Source organism: Furipterus horrens, unplaced genomic scaffold (genome assembly GCF_987537825.1).
Source record: "Furipterus horrens unplaced genomic scaffold, mFurHor1.1.pri manual_scaffold_3, whole genome shotgun sequence".
Classification (NCBI taxonomy): domain Eukaryota; kingdom Metazoa; phylum Chordata; class Mammalia; order Chiroptera; family Furipteridae; genus Furipterus; species Furipterus horrens.
Genome location: NW_028327173.1, coordinates 154,359,931 through 154,384,576, shown reverse-complemented (window position 1 = coordinate 154,384,576; position 24,646 = coordinate 154,359,931). Strand labels below are relative to the sequence as shown.

Below are 24,646 nucleotides of genomic sequence, written 5' to 3'. Positions count from 1 at the left end.
TGTCAAGAAGCCCTTTCTGGAAGTTTTGATGTATGTATGTGTATGTATGTACAATGACCGCCTCTTCTAGCTTCATGTTCTACTGCTCCTGAGTTCCTCACCATCTATTTAGGACTGAGATCTCACTTCTCGCATATCTGGGATGAAATAGCCAATTAAAGTTCTTTTAGAAGACTTCAAAGATCTAGTAATAAAATACATTTCCAAGCAATTAGGAAGAGTTTTGAGAGCATGACGGGATCAGGTGAAGAAAGAGAGGATGTGGGAAATCATTTAGCATGTCTTTTGCATACAAGTAAATGCACAGTTACTATTTGAATGAACAGGTCCAAGGTCAAGAGTATAGTTCCTAAAACAACCCACAGAGTGTAAAAAATATCTGCACATCATAGACATAATAAAGGATTAGAATCCAGAATATATAACTCTTACAACTCAACAACAAAAACAAAAACCCTATTAAAAATTGGGCAAAGGACTTACATGGACATTTCTCTAGAGAAATACAAATGGGCAATAAGCATATGAAAAGATGCTCAACATCACTAATCCGGGAAATGCAAATCAAAACCACAGTGAGGTAGGATTTCACACTCATTACAATGGCTATTTAAAAAACAAACAAAGAGAAAATAACGAGTATTTGTGAGGATGTGGAGACATTGGGAACTCCTGTGCATTAATGGTGTCACTGTAAAATGGTTCAGCTGAGCCCTGGCTGGTGTGGCTCAGTGGATTGAGTGCTGGCCTGTGAACCAAAAGGTCACCAGTTTGATTCTCAGTCAGGGCACATGCCCAGGTTGTGGGCCAGGTTCCCAGTTGGGGGCATGCAAGAAGCAACCTATTGATGTATCTATTGCACATTCACTGTTTCTCTCCTTCTCTTTCTCCCTCCCTTCTCTAAAAATAAATAAATAAAATCTTTTTAAAAAAATGGTGCAGCTTCTAATGGGATTTTCTCAAAAAATTAAAAATAAAATTACCATATGATCCAGAAATTCCACTTCTAGGTATATAGCTAAAAGAATTGAAAGCAGGAACTTGAACAGATACTTGTATACCGATGTTCATACAATAGAAGCATTACACACAACCATAGATGGGAACAACCCAAGTATTGACTGCCAAATGGACGGAGAAATAAAATGTGGTGTACACAGATGCACAGGCACATGCACATACACTGGAATATTAGTCAGCCTTAAAAAAAGAAGGAAATTCTGCCACTTGTGACAACATGAATGAAACTATAGGGCATTATGCTAAGTGAAGTAAGCCAGACAAAGCACGATATCACTTACACATGGAATATAAAAAGAAAGTGGGACAAAAATATAATAAAGTTGAACTTACAGCAACAGAGAGTAGAATGGCGGTTGCCAGGGACTGAGGGTTGGAGGAAATGTGGAGATGTTGGTAAAGGGTACAGACTTTCAGTTACATGATGATGAAGGTCTGAGCATCTAATGCAGAGCATGGTGACTATGGTTGATAACACTGTATTGTGTAATTGAAGTTGCTAAAATGCTAAATCTTAAGTGTTTTTACAAACACACAAAGGTAAAAAGGTGATGGTGGCATTAATTAACCTGATTTGTGGGAATTTTTCAAATGTATATGTATATCAAGTCATCACATTGTACACTTTAAGTATTTTGCAATCTTATTTGTCAATCATTCCTCAATAAAGCTAGGGGGGTGAGGAAATTCTGATACATGCTACATCATGGATGAACCTTATTGTCTTAGTCTGTTCATGCCACTATAACAAAATGCCACAGACTGCGTGGCTTATAGGCAGCAGAGTTCTGGAGGCTGGAGTGTCTGCAATCAAGTTGCCCTTTCCCCAGTCGTACACATGTCCTTATAGTCTCAGGTAGCAGAAGGGACTGGGGAGTTCTGTTTCATATGAGCACTAATCTCACTCAGAGGTTCCTAAAGACCCCACCCACTAATACCTTTTGGGGTTAGGATTTCAACATATAAATTTGGGGGAGACACAAACATTCAGACCATACCAAACCTTGAAGACTAGTTTATGCCAAAAAGGGGATTTCTTGAAAGGATATTGGGGCGGCTCATGGGACCTGAGGAGCGGTGAATGAATTCAAGGGAAGGACAGGGGTCTGGGCTCCCTGAGGCCTCCGCAGTGGGAGTGCAGAGACTCCCCATGTCTGATTCTCTCAGCTCCTAATATCAAATTATCAGGTAAACTGGTGGTTGGGGCCTAATCCTGGATCAGCATCTTTGGCCAGGACAGAGTTGCACTGTGGCAATATGATCATTTCATAACGGTCATGTCCTAGGAAGGGGAGTGGCTGAGGGAGAAGGAGGAGGAGGAGAGGAAAAGGCAGGAGGAGAAAGAAGATTGTCAAATGGATGTATTAGAGGCAGTACAAGATGGATTTCTACCTCAAAAGGAAATGAATACGTTAGAGAGAGGGAGGGAGGGAGGGAGGGAGAGAGGGAGGGAGAGAGACTATTTAAATCATCCCCAAAATGCTCCACTAAAATTTAAAGTTTGCAAAGCTGTCAATCAAATGTCTCATTTTATTATAGCTAGTGCATTAATTCCAGAACATAATTCAAAGGAGCTGTATTTTTTTGTAGAGAAGAAAACTTTGAGACTGCCTGAATAGGTATTGTCTTTGTTTTTGCTCCTTTTCTAGGACTTAGGCATTGTTTTAATACTTTAGATATTTATAGAGGTTTGCAAAATGGTTATTATTTTTGTTCCATGACAGGCTGTTTACAGTTTCTATATTTTATTTGCCAAAAGGCCTTGGTCAGGAATGAAAGTCCCAATTATAGCATCTTTTCCATGGAAAATATGATCTACTTTATGGAGTGGTTTCTAAAAATATGTTGCAGCTAAAATCAGGGCCTGCTACTTTATCCATATGAATCTTTAAAAACTTACAGATGTGTAGATATTATCACACAAACACATACACACACAAACACCCACTCTGAAATAGATGATATACATACATTCTTTGACCCAAGTGAGAATAGTTAGCTATCTGTCCATGTCCAAGTGTGGATGGTAGTGAATGAGCTCAAGTGTTTGAGGAGAAACAAATTAATTCAGTACTTAAAATGCATGAATATTAAAGCCTATGCATTCTGGGGAGACCTCGGTATTTTTAGCTCTGATTGCAGAATGAAATAACTTTCTCCAGTGATTCCCCCGACTCCGCCACCCCCACCCTAGGCCTTCTTTACAACATGTAGAGCCAGAGAAGAATACACTCAAGTATCTCTCTCCCTTTTGTGGCCCTTTTTGGCTTCCTTTAAGAGTTAGTACTGGATGTTTGTAGCACACCAAGCAGTCTCAATTATACTCTGCAAATGTTCTCCAGGAGCTAGAGAGTAGGTTTCTAATTTTGATTTTGATAGACACTGAATCACTTTACAGTGCAAGTAGAACAGGCCTTTGGAACCATTGTTCTTGGAAACACTCATGCCGTGGTTGCATGGGAGCCTCTTGAGAAAACGCAGAGAGTGCTGCAGAGTGTCTCTGGCCCAGAAAGGATTGGGTCCCTATGGTTCTATTTCAATGGAGCTATCATAAGGGCTCCATGATGCATCATCTTTGGGCTTGAAGGTTCTCTCTGATCCATGGGCCTCATCCATGGGTCTGACAGCTCTCAGAGCCACGGTCCCTGGGGCATAGTTGAATCAATAAATATTTACTAATAGAGAGGTTTCAAAGCTTCTCACAGATTTTTACATGACTCTGGAGGTCTTGAAGACTCCATGGTCACTGCTGGTAGTCAGAGAAAAGAACTGGATTATCTATAAACATGGATTCTGGTATCCTTAACTAGGCCAGATTCCAGAATGAGAAGCTCTTAGACAATTGGGTCAGGTCCCCGGTTCCATGATAGACTGTCTGACACAGGGGTACCATTTTTATATATTACTGAACGAAGGACTAAAAATAAATTCACTGAAGATACTCATTTTGGTTCAGAGAGCCTTGTAGGGGCAGAAGGGGTGGGTAGTCCAAGGAGTTGATTTAGGTGAAGAGTAGGATTTCTCAATTCATATGAAACTGGCTAAACTTATAAGGACACTTTTAGTGTCCTTTTCTGATCTCTGCTGAGGAAAAAAAAGATTATGTCAGACAGTGGTTCCCAAACATTATGGTACAAGAGAAATCAGTCACCTGGAGGGCTTCTTGAACAGAATGTTGGACCCCACTCCCAGTTTTTGATTCAAGAATTTGCATGTCTGACAAGTTCCCAGATGTTGCTGATGTTGCTGGACCACGGGCCACACTTTGAGAACCCCATGTAAGGGGAGCCTCCCCAGTAGTTTCAAAACGAGGCCCTCATTGGATCACAAATCAGATGGAAACCCCTAATTTTGGAAAGGTGATTCCTCAGGAAATCCCCAACAGCATGAGGTCTTCATTTTGTTTCCTGAGAAGACAAGGGGAAAGCCTAGGGAATCCCAGAGCAGCAAGTTTTAATTCTGCTATGTGTATATGTATATGCATACTTAGTCAAAAAAATAGTGATATAGTTTTTGGGGGGAAGAGTGAGCTAAATGGAAGGCACTCAAAATTCATTAAAGGCTAATCTCAACCTGAGACAGTCTTAAATAAAGAGAGCTTTGTGGCCAAATTAAAATGCAGGACAGTTGGTGCATGTCTTCACCTGCCACGCAGATGTATCATTTGCTGTTGGTATTCTCCTTAGGAAAACGGAGAAAGACCTAATAGAGTAAATGCTCAGCTTGACTCCTTTAATTAAACATGAGCTGTACCTTGTGAGAACTGCACCTACTCTAGGAAAATGTGTATTTTCACATATTTCTAAACAGTAAAAAAAGTGGATCTTTTTGATCTAGGTCATCTGAAACTATTTATGAAATTTCTCTGCAAATGACTTTTTTCACTGTCGTCTGTGACAACACAGATTCTTAAAAAGAAAATTTTGATCATTAAACTTACCTGCTTAAGTTGAACTACAAAAAAAGAAAAGAAAAAGAAAAGGAAAAATGTCCTCTAGTTAAGTGTATGTGCCAAAGTAGCATAATTCTGGCAGCAGCTCATTAGCAAGAGTTAGGCTAGAGTTAGAAGCAGAGATGGAGAGTTAAATGCTAAAAGGTTTACTGGGAGGGGTCTCAAGATCCTGAGGGAGTGAGGGATGCACTACTGGGCAGGGGGCAGATTGAATAGTGACACTTTCTCAACAAAAGCTTCTGTAGATCTTGTGGGGAAACAGAGCAGGCCTTAAAACCCTGTATTGACTTGTCACTGGTTGCCTGCTGCCTTTGGGGAGGGTACATATCTGTAGGCAAGGTAAACTACCTTAGAGAGAGGAGAATTTCTGGGAACTCACTGTGAGCTACTAGCAGTGAACTCTAACAACTGGAGCAATGAGGACCTCTTTTCTGAAGGGAAGTGGGGGTTGTATAAGGGGACAACATACTTTTTTTCATGCCATAGAGCTGTCTAAACATTTACAGATTGAACATACAGTATGTACAGGGAAGCCTACTACATGCCATGGGTTATCTAAATGAAATAAGATAGGCATTCTACCTTTCTAGAACCTTGTACTAACCATTACTATTTGCATAACAGATAAAGTTAAACCTCTTATATAACATATTATCTATAGCATTCAGGTTATAACACATAAGAATACTCTCCTGGGTATGAGGCATTGTAAAAAGCAGCTTAGACCAAGTTATTATTTTGTGTGTGTGTGTGTGTGTGTGTGTGTGTGTTTTACTTTCTAGTGAATTTATTGGGGTAACCTTGGTTCATAAAATTATACAGCTTTCGGGTGTACAATTCTATATACATCATCTGTACACTGCATTGTGCGTTTACCACCCCAATCTAGTTTCCTCCCATCACCCTTAATCCCTCCTTTGCCTTCTTCTACTTCCCCCTCCCCAGACCCAGTTCTTAAAGCAGGCAGACATTATAAGGACAGAGCAATGATAATGGCTAGTATTTACTGAGGCCTTGTTTAAAGCACTATTATGATTCCTACTTTATATATTTAAGAAACGGAGACATACAGCTTCAAATACTTGCTCAAGGTCACAGAGTTTATAAGAAACAGATTTTCAACTCTGGCTGTTTGATTGCAGAGCCCACTGAACCTGCTTTTCTTCACTCTGTTATCCTAGAGGAATTATAGATCAGTTAAAGCCCCCGACTTTTTTTTCTTTTATCAGTTGCTTTAATTTTGCACTTTGGTTTATTTCATATTTCCACAAGCACTTTGTGCTGGATTATGCACATGGTGTCACATAATGAGGCTTAGTTGATATTTTAAAAAAAGAATATTTCCCCCCTCTCCCTGCACTGAGTGCTGGTAGGAGGGAAAAAGAATGGAAGATAATAATTTACAGTTTGTAAAAGGAGTTCCATAATCCTTATATTTACATAGTAGAAGACTCATCTCTTATAAAACCCAGCTTTCTGTACTGAAAAACTGAACAAGTCCAAGTCCAAAAGACATAAATAATTTTTATCTGTAAAGATTAAAAGGTTGTATTCTAATAGGTTTTCTGCCATGCACAAGCTAATAGCAGACCTGACCCCAAAGCCTCATACATTCATTTCTGGTCTGTTCCAGAAGAAGGGTCAGCAAGCCACAATCTGCTAGCCAAATCCAGGCTGCTACCTGGTTTTTGATTTTGCCACCTTTCGAGCCAAGAATGGCTTTTGACATTTTTTAATTGGGGGAAAAAATCAAAGGGCGAATATTTTGTGAATGTGGAAATTATATGGTACTCAAATTTCAGTATCTATATGTGTTATTGGCAGAGGAGCATGCCCACTTGTTTATGTGTTTTGTAGCTGCTTTTGGAGCTCCAGCTGCTGAGTGGGTAGTTGCAAAAGAGATGTATGGCCTGCAAAGCCTAACGTTTTTACTCTCTGGCTCTTTACAACAAAGGCCTGCTAAGTGCTGCTGTTGAGTGGTTCTCCGAAACACTTGAGGGAGCTTTTAGAACTCCTAGTCCCCAAGCCCCACCCTGTACCAGTTAAATCAGCATGTCCAGAGATGAGACCCAGTCTTCAGGATTTGTTAAATCTCCTCCATGTTTCCCCAATGTACAGCCAAGGTTTAGAATCACTGCCTAGAGCATGAGTGCATTTTGAGGGGCAGATGGGCTAGGTCTCACCATCCAGTCTGCCAGGTGGGAGAGAAAATGCGGGTCACTCATCACCACCTGTGTGTGCCGGGGGTGATGTGAGCAAAGAGGTTCAGGACCTCCAGATGCCCTCTGGTGAATGCCCTTCCCAGTGAGGAGATGGCAGGGGTGAAAGGGACCAAGGGGAGAGGACAGGATGGATTATACCAAATATCTATCCCGGCATATTGAGTGACTAAGTCGAAGATAGATTTTTGCCCAAATGGAACATCATCAAATGTACAGGTGGTGTAGCCTTCCTCCTTACCCTAGCCGCTAGAAACAGGTGACCTAATTCTCTAGCACCCACTAATGCAACCATCTGTCAAAGCTGTAGACCACAGCACCAGGCGTCCTGGGCAATGAGTCCAAGTAGAAGTTTTAATCAGCTGTGTGGTCTATGAACTGATCTGCGTCAGGATCACCTGGGAGGCTTGTTAAACTGCAGATTCCTAGGCCCCACACGAGACGTATAGAATTAGAATCTGTAGAATAAATCCCAGGAACCTGCATTTTAATCAGCATCCCGGTTGATTCCTAAGAACTTTAAAGTTGGATCACCACTTATGTAAATGGTTATGCCAGTGAATGCTTAGCAGATGCGCAAGTGCAGCTACCCTAACATTATTTCCCACAGTGGATTCAACTGACTATGCCAGTCATTGATTCCTTCCAGAGGTGCACATGCACATTAAAAAAAGACGGAATTACAAAATAAAGTCTACTATATGTATGCCAAAAAGCCCTTTAAAAAGTTTCTTTTTTTAAACAGTGGTAGAAGTCGTACACTCATTCCTCACTGCCTTCCTCAGTATTATGATACCTTCATGGCAAACTGTTTTAAATATCTAAATAGTTTCCATCTTCCTTTTTTTTAAGATGGGCCTAATTTTTGTAAGCTGATGAAAATTATTTGTAGTGAAATGTGGTGAATATAATGGGTGATTAAGTTGGATCTGTTTTTTTTTTTTTTTTTTTTAAATGAGCTTTGACTGTTAAGTGACCACACTGAATGATTTAGTACACTCTCCAACTCCAAAAAGTATATTTTCATAATATTTGAATATTTTATCTAAAAGAAAGTTGTTTTAGAGAATTCCAGTTTATCCTAAACTAAAAGAGAACAATCTTTTGGATTTACAAATGCCAGTATGTTTCATATGAAATCAACCCCATTTCTCTAGTGTCATTTTCATAGGGCTTAAATAGTTTGAAAGTGTATAAGCCATTGGTTTGCAGTTCACAGGTGTTTGCATTTTGAAATATGGGATTCTATTACAGGAAATCATGGTGGGGATAGGAGAAAATGACCTCATTTCTGTTCACTAGGGGAGACTTGCAGGAGAGGTGCCATCCTGGGGACCGGATGGTCTTTTGCTCCATTAAAGTGCAATTGATGGGTCAACATTTGCATCAGAGCCAAAGGGCAGAATCACGGAGTAGACAGAACGCCCTGTGTTTTGTGGTTGCTTGAGCAGGGTAGAATTGCAAATGTACTTTAGAATCAGATTTTAAATATAACTCAGGTTTGAATTGAGTGGTGTGATAAGTCAATGTGAGAGTAAATGCTGTGGGCAGTACTGAAAGGTTTTATTTGACCACCCTGGGACCCAAGTGCCCATTTCTGAAATGAAAGGATGTATTTTATGGGCTGAATCTACCCTCCTAGAGTGCATGGGTGATGTCCCTGATAATAGCACAAAGGGAGTTTGAAGCTTTCCGTTGTCAGCTGGTCTCTGGGCATTGACTACATTCATTGTGTGCTTATCGCCATGGAGGCGGGCTCCTGTTCTCAAGTGTCCTGTCTGAGGGCTTGCACAGGTTCTTGGATGTCTTTAATTTCACCAAGCTGAACGACACTGAACACGGAGATCACCGAGCCTTGATGTTCTAAAAGCAGAGATGAAAAAAAAAAAAGGTACTAGTTTCCCTAGAACAATCAGAATGACATAATACCACGGTGATGTGTAGTCTGAATTACAAGTCCCTTCATTCATCAGTGTGAAGGATGTTTGAGACATTCAAAGACTTGACCTTTCCACATTGGTCACTCACTGATTTATTTAAGGATTCATGTTGGAGATGGTAAGTAAGCGAACATCCTTTGGGAAATACAGGTAGCTTTGTCTGCCTAAATAATTTTGGACCAAACTAAGTGGAAACACTCCTTCAGTGAGCGTGTGTGTGTGTGTGTGTGTGTGTGTGTGTGTGTGTGTGTGTTGGGAGTTGGAGAGAGCTGCCTTGAACCATTTCAGTGGACCATTTGCCTGGTTTCATGTTACACATTTTCTAGCTTTCCTATTTACTGAAGACGTGCATTTTGACATTCACTTGAAACAATTTGTCCCATACTCCTCCGCCCCATTAAATGCTCTACTTTGTCTTGGATTGTGACGCTGCCTTCCCAGATTTAAAAATAAAGGGATGGGGAGGGGGGGAGTGGTTATGCAACATTGCTTCCAGAGGAGCTTAGCTGTTTAAGGGTTAAAGACACAGAAAAATTATAACTTAAGTACTGTAGCAACCAGGGGTTGATGAAGAAAGGTTGCTTTGTTTGCATGGTTAGTTTGGACTCTGTTAAGACAGACAAAATATCTTTTTTTGGTCCTATGGCGTAGGCAGGGTTTTATATACTTAAAAGCAAATCTTCAACTGCATTCTCATTCTCTTACATCAGCCCACTTCTCCCCTTCCCGCTCATGTGGCAAAACAATAAACAAAGTGGCCACTGTTGGTGGGGCGTTTCTCCCACTTTCCCTCTAGTGCAGGCTCCCAGGGTGGAAATCTTGAGCTTTTTAAACTCCAAAAATTCTGCTCCTCTAAGAGAAGATGTTTGCTGAATGCTTGCTAGCGGGAGAATATCTCAGAGCAGGTCAGCTCCCCAAAAGGGTTATACAGAAATGCAGGCTGCTTGGGCAGTGGGGCGGTGGGCAGGGGCACCCCCAGTCCTGTGAGAAATCCCTGCGTGGGGTTCTCTGTTTTCTTTCTCCTCAGCATTTGTAAAGTCAGTGCTTTAGGTCGGAGGGGGTAGCTGAAACTTCAGAAAAGCACTGAAAGTACTATTTGTTCTTGGAAATATTACAGTTCATCTTTTGGTCCCAGTCTGAGGGGAAGAAAAGATCTTTGTCAAGAAAGGCAACAAAATGCAAGCATGTATCTGTCTTCCCTGGCTGGAGTTTCAGGAGATTTGTTAACACTGATATCAGCAAAGAAAGCAGAATTTGAGAAGTTATTTTAAAGCAGTGGTTCTTAACCAGGGATCTGTGGATTCCCAAGAGGCCCACAAATGGTTTTCTGGGGGTGATGGGGAGGCTCTAAAATTGAATATAAAAGTTTGTATGAACAGGCCTTTTACTGGAGACAGAGTATGTGACTCTCTTCAGAGCCTCAGATTAATAACTAGCTTTTCTGATATATTTTTCTTTGTTTATTGTAAAATACACATAACATAAAATTTATCATCTTAACACATTCTTAAGTGTATATTCAATGCTATTACATAAATTCTTACTGTTTTGCAGCCATCATTCCCATCCAATCCCATCATTCTTTTTATTTTATAAAACTGAAAGTCTATGCCCATTAAACAGTAACTTCCAGTTCTTCCTTCCCCCCAGACCTTTGGCAACCACCAGTCTACTTTCTGTCTTGATGATTTTCACATACCTCATATAAGTAGAATCATGTACTATTTGTCTTTCTGTGACAGATTTATTTCACTTAGCATAATGTTCTCAAGATTTATCCACATTGTAGCATATTGCAGAATTTCCTTCTTTTTTAAGGCTGAATAACATTCCATTGTACATATATACAGTACCACATTTTGCTTATCCATTAATCTGTGGATTGAACCTTGGGTTGCATCTATGTTTTAGCTATTATGAATAATACGGCTATGAACTTGGTGTACAATATAACTACTTTTTAAAGGCAAGTTCATAAGCACAAGTTTTTTCTTTTTCCTTCTGAGCAAAGTATATATTAAGAAATTTTGAGTTACAATGGCAGAGATGAGTAGTTGCAACAAGGAAACTCTAAAATATTTCCTATGTGGAAATATTTACTGAAAAGGTTTTCAGACTCTAATTAGCTCTTATTCATTCTTGCTCCATGACACTTTATGCTCTAGCAATATCAAAGAGGACTTCTAATTCCTCTCATATCATGGTAATTCATGTTTTGGTATCTTTGCACATATTCTTCTTTCTGTGTAGAATTCCCAAACTCCACTCTCCCAGGAAGGTTCATCCTTCCAAACACTTGAGAGCTGCTCATGCTATAAAGCATACCCTTTAATTCAAATGCACAACTTTACTTTTTGTTAGAATATATTGACTGTTGGTATGAGAATAAAAGGAAAAGAAAAAACAATGTCTGGGAAAACACTCTATAAAACCACAGGGTGCTATATAAAAACTAACAACTTCTAATAATAACTATTATTATACTTAGCAGCATCAATGCCCACCTTTGTTTCTACTTTTATTTCAAACCATTTACGAGGACCTTTTTAGACCAAAGCACTCCAGTAGACCAGTAGGTTCTCATGGAGTAAAGGATTTGATAATACCTTTCTTATGAATACTTCTTTATTAAATACCAGAAACATAGCTGGGCACCTGCACATACTTTTGCAACAACAGAGGCCAATTTGGATCAATTATATATGACTCATCAATTATTGATTAATCATTAAGATGACTGAAAACATCAACCAACCAAACAAACCTCTATTTTATCCTTCTATTTAACTCCAGAGACAAAGTTTGGAATCCTAGACAAACAATAAATATGAAATCCAGAGAAAATACGTTAAACCAAAAAGTTGTTCTATCTTTTAGTTACAGGTAATTATGCAAAAATCAGACAAGATAATACCTTGAGAAGAGTTTCATTTATCTAGCAAAAAAAGAATCAGAACTAAAACATATATTATAAATCTAAAATGATGCCTAGAATTTTTGGGAATTCTGCTTATCTTTCCAAAGTGTCTACTAGAATTGCTATCTCTCTCTCTCTCTCTCCTCTCTCTGACTGTTCCTCCCTTCTAAAACATCTCATAGAAAATAATTTCATGAAGTAGAATATGTATATAAAAACTGTAGTGTGTGTGTTAATATAGTTTACTAATTTAAACAGTGATCTCCAGGGGATCTGGGAAAGAGCTTAGAGATTTTCATTTGCTTTGTGATAAGTTTAATATATGTATTGAAAGCCACAGGCGAGTGTTCATATTACACAAGTGAAAGCTTGGGCGGTTATGAATGCTGAGTCCCAGAGACAAAAGCTCTTAGTTCTAACTGCATTTCTGGAGGGGAGGGCGCCAGTTCTTTCACCACTTCCATTAAGGAACAACTACTTATTTTAGTGGTGCCTTACTCTCAGGAAGTGCAATATATAGTAAGGGCAGAAAAATAAGTAAAGGAGGAAATTTATTATTGATTTTCTTTTCTTCTGTGAAATTACATGAGAGCTCAATGGCTTGTAGTAGTAATTCAGTCAATAAGGCTCCATTTGAGGCCACCTAGAAGTTCAGTTCTCTCCCTGTCCTTTCAGACTTCCTCTAGTGTCAGGTTCTTTTGTATTTAATTGTCTTTGGTACTGAAATACTATGAAGCTTTTTATTCATAACACTGCAAAGAGGGATTATGCTAAAAGTAAACTGCAAAATATTCCCAGATGATAAAGTTCGACCCCTCCTTTTTGTTTAAAAATCAACAACACTAAAAACCAAACCCTGAAAATACAAGGGAAAAAAGAGATGAAGGTGAATGGTAGAACTGCTTATTGTAAAGCAATTTTTCAGTATTAGGGTGTCACTGGGTTTTCTTGGGTTTGACCTGCAGAAGTACTAAGCATGGTGTTTTCTCCTATGTGGGTGACGGAAGCTTGTTTACCTCAGACTCCCCATTATATATGTGTACATTTTAGCCATAACACTTGCTAACATTTACTGAACATTTACTGCGTGCTAGATAGTACGCTAAGTCTTATATATGATTTTTGTCCCATAGGGAAGCAATAAGTCGCCTGTGTGAAGCTGTCCCTGGGGCAAATGGAGCCATAAAAAAGCGAAAGGTAAATATTGGTGTGGTTTTCTTATCTTATATTTTCCAAGCTATGGGAAAGATGGTATCAAAATAGTTGTTAGTCCATTCCACCATATGACTTAAGGTCCAGAATGGCCTTTATTAGTTGGCATGATATTAGAGATGCAATTCAAAGTTTGCTCTGGTCCCTAAAATTTTTCTGACTTGCCTGACACTGTCTTAAATGGCGGTGCCTAGAGTGCAGTGTAGAAAGCACCTGTGTTTCAAGTTAGAAAACTTGGGTTCCAGGCCTTGGTCTTTACATTCCTTTGAACATGGTTTGTCCTCTTGCTGAGGCTCCATTTGTGTTCCTGTAGTTAAATTGTTGAACCAGATGACCAGTTTAGTACCTTCCATTTTGAATATTATATAATGTATGCATTTTGCATTTTAACATTTTAGACTTCTTAAACCCCTTGGCCTATTTTCAAATGGAAACGTGGGTGCTGGTATAGGTGAGATAATAACACCTGGGTAGAGGGAACTTTTCATGGTGAAAGAGCACAAGTTTTGATGTTAAACAGACTTGGGTTTAAGTCCTGCCTCTGCCTCCTACTTTTAAAGAACAAAAATGCAATCGAGTGCATTTGAAGATCTAATTGGCTTTATTGAGTGATTCATGCATCGGTCAGCATCCCATCTAATAAATAGAGAGGTGCTCTAAGAAGCTGTACAATTTAGAAGGCTTTTATAGGCAGAAACTGTGCCAGACAAAGAAAGTATTGTTTTAGGTAAGGTTATCTTTCCTTAGAGAAAAGTGGGGGTCTTATCAGGCAGATTGCCTCAGTTTCCTTTTCAGGATGCAGAGGGCCCATGTGAAGGACTACCTCATTGGTACTGACCAGGAAATTCCAGATTGACAGATTAAGATTACATTTCTGGAGAAGGCTGAAACTGCAGTTAGGTCAGGTATTAAGTCTAGGTCCAGTACCACGGGCTTTAGCACAAGTGACTCCATTTGAGGCCTGTGGTTTTTCTCTTTAACACTACTAACTGTGTGATCTTAGACAAGTCACTTCATCATGTCACCCTTTGGATTGGATCCTTGGTGTCCTCATCTGTAAAATGGGAGAAGACAGTACTTACTTTATAGAGTTGTGTAAGAATTAAATAAAATGATGTCTACAGGGTAGCTAACACAGTGTCTGACATATATTAGACTTTCAATAATAATGGTATTTAATATTATTAAGTTATTAATCCTAGAATGTTTATTTGCTTTGAAAAGTCCAAAAGGGATGTAAAGGCTCTTAAGATACCTATATAAATCATAAAAATGTAAACTGTTTAAGAGAGAAGGAATTTTTAGGTACCTTCCAGTCCAAATGTCTCATTTTGCCAGCTACTCAACTGTGGTTCCAAGAAGGGATTTGTCTTGCGTCACTAGGATGATGAAGATCGGAGCAAGCTGTAGAAGCCAAGTCTTCAGATTTCCATCTTAGTGCTCTATTTCTATACCAACCTGCCTCATTTATTATTATTCACCATCATTTTGCATGAAGCTGAACCCAGAATGACTCAGATGAGCCACATGGTATGGAAAACTGATACATGGCCTTTGAATTCTATTAAAACTGCCTATTACTAGTTTCTTTGACAGAACCCATGGCCTCAAAGTAGCCGCCAACAACCTCCTGCTTCTCAGAACCTCGATGAATAGGATGCTTCCACTGGATGATCCCAACAAACAGGCTCATTCATTTAAGACTTTCTCATTTCAGGAGTAGGGAGTCCACATACCAAAACAACACAAGACAAAACAAACCAGGCTATAATTGTTCCAGAAAGTACACCTTTAAAGAAGAAAAAAAGAACATTTAACTTGATTTACTTTGACAAGCTAACATTTATGGAATACTTAATATAATCCAGGGACTCTTCCAATCACTTTACATTTTTATACTGTTTTTTGCCCCCAATTTAAAAAATTGTGGTAAAATATACATAATATAAAGTTTACTCATGTTGTGCAATCACCACCACTAACCATCTCCAGAACTCTTTTCATCTTATGAAACCATAACTCTATACCCATTAACCAATAACTTCCCATTCCTTTCTTTTTCCATTCTGCTGTGTGTATGTGTGTGTGTGTGTGTGTGTGTGTGTGTAAGAGAGAGAGAGAGACTCTGTTTTATTGGAATAAAGAAAATAGGCAACAGGAACCACACTTCATCCACCTTTCTACTTTCTGTCTCTGATTTTGACTACTCTGAGTACTTCATGTAAGTGGACTCATACTGTATTTGTCTTTTTCACTTAGCATAATGTCCTCAAAGTTCATTAATGTTGTAGCATGTATCAGAATTTCTTACTTTTTAAGGCTGAATAATATTCCACTGTATGTACATAACGCATTTTGCTTATCCATTTATCTGTCAGTGGACACTTGGGTTGCTTCCACATTTTAGCTAATGTGAATAATGCTGCTATGAATACAGACATCCAAATATCTGTGCAAGTCTCTGCTTTCAGTTTCTTTGGGTGTATAGCAAGAAGTGGAATTGTTAGATCATATAGTAATTCTATTTTAATTTTTTGAGGAACTGTCATATTGTTTTCTACAGTGGTTGCACCATTTTACGTTCATACCAATAGTGCACAGGACTTTAATTTCTCCATATTCTTGTATTGTTTGTTTGTTTTGACTAGTTATAGATCTATCCAGATTTTCTATTTTTTCATGATTTAGTCTTGGTAGGTCTAATGTTTCTAGCAATATGTCCATCTCATCTAGGTAATCCAACTTGTTGGCATTCAATTGTTTATAGTACCCATAGTTATTTTTATTTCTGTTGAATCAGTAGTAAGGTCCCCACTTTTACTTCTAATCTTAGTTACGTAAATCTTCTCTTTTTATTAGTCCATCTAACTAAAGGTTTGTCAATTTCGACCTTTGTGAAGAACCAACTTTTGGTTTTGTTGATTTTCTCTTTTGTTTTTCTGATCTCTGTATCATTTATTTGTGCTTCAATCTTCATTTTCCCCCCTTTCATTCTGCTAGCTTTGGGTTTGGTTTATTTTTTCAAGTTTCTTAAGTTGTAAAGCTAGGTTGTCTATCTGAGATCTTTCTTCTCTTCTAATATATGTGTTTATAGCTATAAATTCTCTCCTAAGCACTACTGCATTCCCATAAGTTTTAGTATATTGTGTTTTTTGTATTCTTGATCCCCACAAAAAAACCTAGACAGCAACTTTTTCTTTTTTTAATACTTGTGGTGTTTAAACGGACTTGAGAGTTCAGCTAGTCCTAACTCTCACAGAAATTCCTTTTATATAAACCAGGCCCCTACTCCCAATACTTGGGGAGAAAGGAATGTGTGAGAAAACTTCTGAGGGCTCAAATTTCACTACTTACTAAAGAATTTGCTGCATCCTGATTTTTAAAACGTTTTTATTAAAAAATCATTTCATCTTGTTTGACTTATTTTTAACATTTAAAGAACAAACATTCATTCTGTAACAAAATTCATAACTTGAGTGTTTTTTGTTCTTTTTAAAGCCTCCAGTTAAATCCCTATCAACAGTTCTTGGCAAAAGTAATCTTCAGTTTTCGGGAATGAGTATAAAACTGACCATCTCAACATGTAGTCTCACACTGATGAATCTTGACAACCAACAGGTAAGATCATGGATGTCATTTATAGCTTAACATATTATCTACTTCTTTGGAGTAGCCTGGGCATAATAAAAAGAATAAAGTTTCAGACAGAGTGTACCAAAAATTTACTAAGGTACAGGAGAAAAAAATCTGCCAAGGATTTATACATAATGATAATTAGAACAGCATTTTTAACCCATCACTAGGGCATTTGATTGCATACATACTTGCCCCTTACCTGACTGACTTTGTAATAAGAACCAAGGGGCAAAGAATATAGTAAATACCACTTGGCAACTCCTATCCTCGAATCAGTCATTTAGTACTCTCCACCAACCCTCTCTGAAGAAAGAAATTTCATTATCAGAATTAAGGACAAAGAGGGTGATATTAGGGTTAGTGGTCTAGCTAACTGAAATTTAAGCAGAAAACATTTTCTCACAAAGCTTTCTAAAATGTTATTATATAAACATAATTTTCTCATCTTTGATGATTTATACTATGGTATGCCTGAGTTTTCATTGTTAACCTTATTTTTCAAAGAACAGTATTGCTGAAGTGTACAGGCATTGGGCTAAATGTGTACCTTAAAATATGACACTTTTTGATTTGCTTTTTACTTTTTAAACCAACTTCCTTATATCTGGTTATTTATGTGTTAAGAGTCTAGTTTTTCTTTGTCTAATTAATAGTGATTTGAGATTTTTAGTATTTAAGCTTTTTAGTGTATAGAGTGCTGTTGATCAGGGACTCATGGAAGGTTTCATGTGTGCTTGCTGTGAAAAAACACTAAGAGGTTTTGAGGTCACATATCGGTTGAAATCCTGGCTTTGCTATGGATGAGGAAGTTACTCTGCCACTCAATTTTCCTCATCAGTGAAACAAGGCTTACAGGGCCTATTCAAAATTTCAGAGGGGATGGATTTAGCAATTGCGTGTCTCATAGGGTTATTTAGAGGATTAGGTAAGATATGGTTGTAAATCACTTAGCACAGTGCCTGCCAGTCACATGATATCCATTATTATTATTTACTCAAACAGTCTTCTTTGAGACCTCTTCATATACTCAGTACTTAACAGGGGAAGCGTATTATATAAAATTACAGAATTTGTCAGTAACATATAATTATATACATTTTGACTTCCATTTTTTGGCCCAAAAATTCACTTGTGGTGTTGAGGGCTGCTTTATTTTCTAAATTCAAAAGCAGAATAAAATACGTTGATTACACAGTAGTATAAATCATCATAGAGGAAAATGCTTAACATGAAACAGTTCAAAATAGATTTCTGTCCAGTTGGGTGCTCATTGGTTATTCAAGAGAGGTGATACCATTGGTATAATAGGAGCAGAACATTTGGGGTTGTACTTAAAAGAGGCAGCATAGCTGGGTGGAAGGTAAAACAGTCCTTCAGTATTTCAGATGCATTGCCTTCTAGATATTTGTAGGTTTAAAATTTATTTTTAGTTTTCACTCATGTGTATGATACCAGCAATGCTTAGTACTTTTAGTTATGAGATGTCATTGAGTATAGAAGCCCTTGAATTATTGTAGGGAAGGAAGAGTAGGTAGAGCTAGAGCCAATATGGTGACAGACTTACGTGCAGAACCTAAACAATGTTTTTAAAGAATAGCTCTTTCCACAGGGTGGCTGAGGAATGGGGAATTTAGGAATAATAGGATTGTGGTGTATGTGGTAGAGGGTATAATTTGTTTTCAGCATTTCTTTCTCCTCCACTACCTTTTTTCCCAGGTCACTGGACATAGAGGTGGTATTGCTACACACCCATAATCTTTCTTGCAGAACAGAAGTAGAGATAGTGGGCTTGGGTGGCTTCCGCTACCACTAGTTATAGCAATGAGATACCTTTGGGAGTGAGTCACATCTTTTCTTCACTGGTGGCATGAAATAGGGTTGTGATCTGCTCACTGCTGGAAGGGGGACTAAAGTTAAGATCTCACTGATACATAATAGTTCAAGTAATTTTGAAATATTCTGCAGGCCTGGGAAAATGGCTTGGGGTGGCGGGGGGCGGTCGGGGAGTTGCACAAAAAGATGCGCTACACTCCAGATGCTTAAACTCAAGAAGCTTTATACATTTCATCAAAAGGGCAACTGAAGTGTTTGAAGGATGAAGACAGCGGCGAAATGACTTTATGAATGTCGCATGAGAAAAGGGTTTATTAATTAAGTTCTTCTTTTAAAAAGTTGCTCTTTGAAGTTCTAAGATAAATACAAAGATACACTAATGCCCACCGCCCCACCAACTTCTAAGATATACTCTGTACTGAAAACATAAACAGGTTCAACTTTATAGAAACATTCATTGATGACAGATTTTATGGGTCAGATGGTTCACATTTATTTTCAGCCACTGAAAACTTTGAAAATATGACCATCCACTTCCAGAAAATGTCTCATAGAACCTCAAAGGCAGGAAATAAAACTATATTAAACATATAATGCTTACAGTATTAAACACCATATTTGGGAATGGCAAAATACATTTTGTAAAACCAAGTTATAGTTGTTTTTTTTCTTTTTGTATATTCCTTGTTTTAAAAATCCAAGCAACAGGCTTCCTTGACATACTTTAACACATTGCGTACAGGTGGCGAGAATTTTCGTCATTTCTAAAAGGCATTTAAATACCCCGGTATGCAACATGTTAATATAGGATTTTAGGGCCTTAAGCAACAGACAATGTCAGTTTCAGCAGCTTCCACTCTTACTATTTCTTTATCCATTTCTACATCTTCTACCACTAACTCTAATAGCTACTGAAATCGAGAAGGATAATAAAGAGACAAGGAGAGTAAAACAAGCAGAAAATAGAGACATCCTTTAGTCTCAAATATTTAGAGGCCGGGCAGGTAATGCAGAGTTTAGGTACAAGAAAAACCAATGGTGCAAGTGCAGTGATAAATATGGTGAGTGCCACTTGGACTCCATGTCAGGGAGACAGCTCTGGGGAACATGGCAAACAGAATACCTTCCCTATGTAAAGGTGAATCAAATGCTTTTTCTCATCACTGCAGGTCAAGAACTGCCAGATCTTCCACTTTTTTTGTGTGGGGGGATGGAAACTTGGGAGTTTCCTGCTCTCTCAATTATGAATATTAGTTTTTAATTAAGAACTTAAAATTATCACCCTGGTTGGTGTGGATCAGTGGACTGAGTGCTGGCCTGTGAACCAAAAAGGTCACTGGTTTGACTCCCAGTCAGAGCACACGCCTGGGTTGGGGGCCAGGTCCCCAGCTGCAGATGTCTCTCTCCCTTTCTCCTTCCCTTCCCCTCTCACTAAAAGTAAATAACATCTTAAAAAATAATAAATTATCAAAATGGATAAAAGACAAATTGGTCATGAAAATCTTAGAGGAAAACATAGGCAGTAAAATTTCAGGTATCTCATGTAGCAATATTTTTGCTGCTATATCTCCTAGGTCAAAGGAAATAAAGAAAAAAATAAACAAATGGAACTACATCAAATTAAAAAGCTTCTGCACAGCTAAAGAAACTATCATCAAAATGAAAAGGGAACTTACTGCATGGGAGAACATATTTGTCAATAAGACATCGAACAAGGGTTTAATCTTTAAATATATGACTTACATGACTCAACACTAGACAGACAAATAATACAGTTAAAAAATGGACAAAGGACCTGAATAGACACTTCTCCAAGGAGGACACTCAGATGGCCCATAGACATATGAAAAAATGATCAACATCACTAGCCATCAGAGAGATGCAAATTAAAACCACAATGGGATATCACCTAACACCTGCCAACATGGCTACCATCAATAAATCAACAAACAAGTCTGGCGAGGATATGGAAAGAAGGGAACTCTCATGCAGTTGGTGGGAATGCAGTCTGGTACAGCCACTATGGAAAACAGTATGGAGTTTCCTCAAAAAATTAAAAATGGAACTGCCTTTTGACCCAGTGATTCCACTGCTGGGAACATACCTGAAGAATCCTGAAACACCAATTCAGAAGAAGCCATGCACCCCCATGTTCACAGCAGCATTCTTTACAATAACCAAGATTTGGAAACAGCCTAAGTGCCCATCTGTAGATGAGTGGATAAAACAACTGTGGTACATTTACACAGTGGAATACTATGCAGTAGAGAGAAAGAAACTCCTACCTTTGGAAACAGCATGAATGGAATTGCAGACTGTTATGCTAAGTGAAATGAGACAGTTGGTGAAAGACAAATACCATATGATCTCACTTATAAGAGAAACCTAATGACCAAAATAAACTTATAAGCAAAATAGAACCAGAGGCATAGAATCATGGAACAGACTGACAGCTGTAAGAGGGGAGGGAGGAGGCGGGTACTAATTGAAAGAAGGTAAAGGGACTATTGAAAGAAGATATATGAAGGACCCATGGACAATAGTGAAGGGACTGACTGAAAGTGGAAGCAGGCTAGGTGGAGGAGGGAAAAAGAAGGAAGTAGGACAACTAATAGCATAAAGAAAAAAATAAAAACATTAGAAACATGAGCCAAACAGAACAGACACTTGTCCTTAGGGCAGCTGATGTGGGATATCTGATTTATACAAACATTTGTAACATTTATGAATAAACCCAGAAAATGCTCCCAATATCACACTACATACTCATAAGCTTAAGTTCCTTCTCCCCACATCACAAAATCAGGAACAGAATTTCCCCAGAATCCTTGCTTTAGTTCCCATTAAATGAAGATATACATATAACTAATTATGTGTTTTCAATTCAGGACACTTGGGCAGAAATATTAGGTAATTTACCTAGCTACAAAGCTAGTAAGTAGTGGATCCTAGATTAGAATCAGATAGGTTGGTTCCAGTTTGTGATAACTTCAATATATAATAGAAATACAAGTGATTTTACACCCCTAACAGGGGTATTAAAAATGTTACCATTTTCTACCTTCAGTAAATTACTAAGTATGAATTTCAGGGGTTTCTCAGTTCACTGCCTGTTTTTAAGACCGACAACCAACCATTAGGAGTCAATTGCAGAATGCAGTTCTTTCTCTGCAAAACAAGCCTTCAAACCCAGCAGGGAGTGGTTTTCTTTTCCCCTCCTCTTGCTTTCCTCAGTCCCAGAAGCAGAATCACACCTCCAGGTTTGCAGACCTGCTTTTTCTGAGCCTATTTCCTGGCATCTTTAACTGGAGGTAAACGCACCCAGAAAGTTAATTGTGTATTGGCATCCTTTTTTTTTTTTAACTCAGTACAGTTAATTCACATCACACGAGCAATTGATTATTTATCCACAGACTCATGTAACTGCAGTTATAAACTGTAAGTGTCATGAAAGAAATGAGGCAGGATTAAGTTTAAGTGTTACCTCCTCTCTAGTCTTTTTCCCATCTCCCTCTTCCGCCCCACCAAACTAGTGTTAGTGATTATGCTCATCCTTGCAGTCCAATATTTTACAGAAAAAAACCCCTTTCTTGTAAGACTCCAGGTTGTTGTATTATACTGGATAAGACTTTTGCTACCATAATGAAGCTGAACATCTAGTACCTTTTTATTGATCGTAAGACCTGCTGATATGCTCAGTTCTACTGGTCACAGTCTTCTGACATAATTATCATAGAACTTTAGAACCTTAATAAAATAACCAAAGCAACATGCTCATTAATAGGACAGGTTTTCCCAGGGTGGCAAATTCTCTTACAGGAACTTACTAAATTTAGTTTCCACAAATTAATTTGCAAATTATGTATTTGATGCTGGAACACTTTACCTTATATTGGTTAAATTTAAATCATAAAGTGGTTGCAGTAATACAATAAAAAAGTAGGATACAATAAAAATAGCATATAAAGTATGTATGCAATACTATTAGCCAAACAAAATACACAGAACAAGAAATTTTATTGTCTAAATGCTGGTGCATAACCAATAACAAGCCTAATTAGAGGAGGACAGAGGAAAACTTCAGAAATTTCTGGATAGGTTAAAAACCTTTAAAAGTTGACGGCATAATTGTTCAAGTCTTTTTTAAATGTAGGGCCTTCTCTTTACTTGACAATTTCCACTTAACACTCCTTTTGTTATGAAGTTCAACCAGTCTTTATCCTGTAAAGTTAAATGAAAAACAGAAAACCACAGAACAAAATTTCTTTAAGATATGAAGGTATTGGAAACAGTTTTCCTTTGTACTTTAGCATAAATTTAATGTCTGAGCCTGAAAATTTACTAAGGATTTCTTCATTTCTGACTTAAAAAAAAAAATGGTCAAGATAATGAATTTTCTTGAAGTACAGATCACATTAGCTTTATTATTGATCAAGATACATGTACAAATAAAATTTCAGATGCCCTTGGAAACATGTTAAGATATATCTAGCACACATGATACATATTTCTTTTTGGGTTTGCTTATTCTTCTGGGATACTAAGAATATTCTATCATACACTAAAAATTTAGCCTTTGATAACTATAGCTTGGACAGATCACAAAGTGGAATCTTCAAAGTTTTCTCAAAGACTTTTCTGTCCAGATAACTCAAAGATATCTGGTGTTCTAAGCTGGATATGTAATTAGTATCAGTAATTAGCTCTTTCACTGGTAGTTTGTCTTGGTCTTAACTTATTCTTGCAAAACCATTCCTTACAATGAAGTATGGAAGTAATTTTCCCCAATGCAAAGAAAATAATCTGGATCAATAACAAAGTCAAAGCCACAGCTGTTTCAGAATATTCTTGAAAATAAGTTTCAACAGTCCAAAGATCTATTTTATTTAAGTTTTTTGTTTCTCACAACTGTGCAGTCACTGCCTATTCTATTATGTAAATGAAAAAAATTTTTTTTGAAGATTGAGTTTTTCACTGGCACGGAACTATTTGGAATACATCCAAGAGACAGTGGAATGTTGCGTCTCTCAGGTAGTTTCCTCCTCTTTAATTGCATTTAACTACTCTCTATCAATAATCTCATCACAGCCGAGTTCTTCGGTCAGACGATTGACGACCATAAGTGAAAAAAGCTCTTCGATAAAAGCCAGCTGATCAAACGGGGTCTTCTCATAATGCGTCGGAAAACCACCACCCATGGCTGCTTCTCTCGCTCTGGACGTTCTCAAAAACATCTTGTTGGCTTCATCGAGGGCCGCTGGTACTCTGTAGCCTGCACCACCCAGTTGCTCCTCTTCTGGATAGTCGTAGTCATCCTCCCAGTCATCAAATTCCTCCCCCTCGCTCTCAAAGTCAGGACCCGCGATCTGGCCGGGCTGCTCCCCGGGGCTGGGCCGCTTAGCAAGGCCTCGGTCGCCCTCCGGCCCCGCCAATGGTTGGGCCCCCTCATCCTCCTTTGGGCCTTCCTCCTGGAGCTGCGGCAGGGCCCGGTTGCCGGATGGGTTCGGGGATGGCTCCTGGCTCCCGCGGCCTACCTCCATCTGCGGAAGGTCACTCTCGCCAGGCATCACATCCATCTGCAGGTCATTGCTTTCTTCGTACAGTTCGGCCAACGCCTGCATTTCCAACATAGTAATAGCCGCTTAGCCTCCTGCAAGGCGATTTGTACAAGATCAGAGCTCCGCGGTCGTGCGCGTGCGCAAACGGCGTGCGCGACCCTGTGCGTCTGCGCGACCCCCTTACCCCGCCGCCTCCTTGGCGCGCTGCTCGGGGATGGAGCTGGTCACGTTTTCGTGGGAAAGTGTTAGCGTGGCTTTGTGGTGTATGTTTCATTCACTGAAGTTCGCATTTAAAGATTGTGCATGCAAGAGCATTACTTTGTCTCCATCTTACGTAACCATTGTGCTGCTTGTGATGC

General features: G+C 38.6%; 2 protein-coding genes across 2 annotated transcripts in view; one reads left to right on the top strand and one right to left on the bottom strand.

Annotated features, from left to right (window-relative positions):
• Positions 1–24,646, top strand: part of SHC4 (SHC adaptor protein 4) — a 114,118-nt gene that overhangs the window by 36,771 nt on the left and 52,701 nt on the right. Inside the window, exons 3-4 of the mRNA XM_090270574.1 lie at positions 13,182–13,245; positions 16,759–16,878. Of these exons, the coding sequence (XP_090126700.1) occupies positions 13,182–13,245; positions 16,759–16,878 (184 nt within the window). The remainder of the gene's footprint in view (positions 1–13,181; positions 13,246–16,758; positions 16,879–24,646) is intronic.
• Positions 22,725–24,605, bottom strand: EID1 (EP300 interacting inhibitor of differentiation 1). Its single transcript, XM_090271985.1, has one exon. It carries the CDS (start codon positions 24,357–24,359, stop codon positions 23,790–23,792), a length of 570 nt encoding a protein of 189 aa, XP_090128111.1. The 5' UTR covers positions 24,360–24,605; the 3' UTR covers positions 22,725–23,789.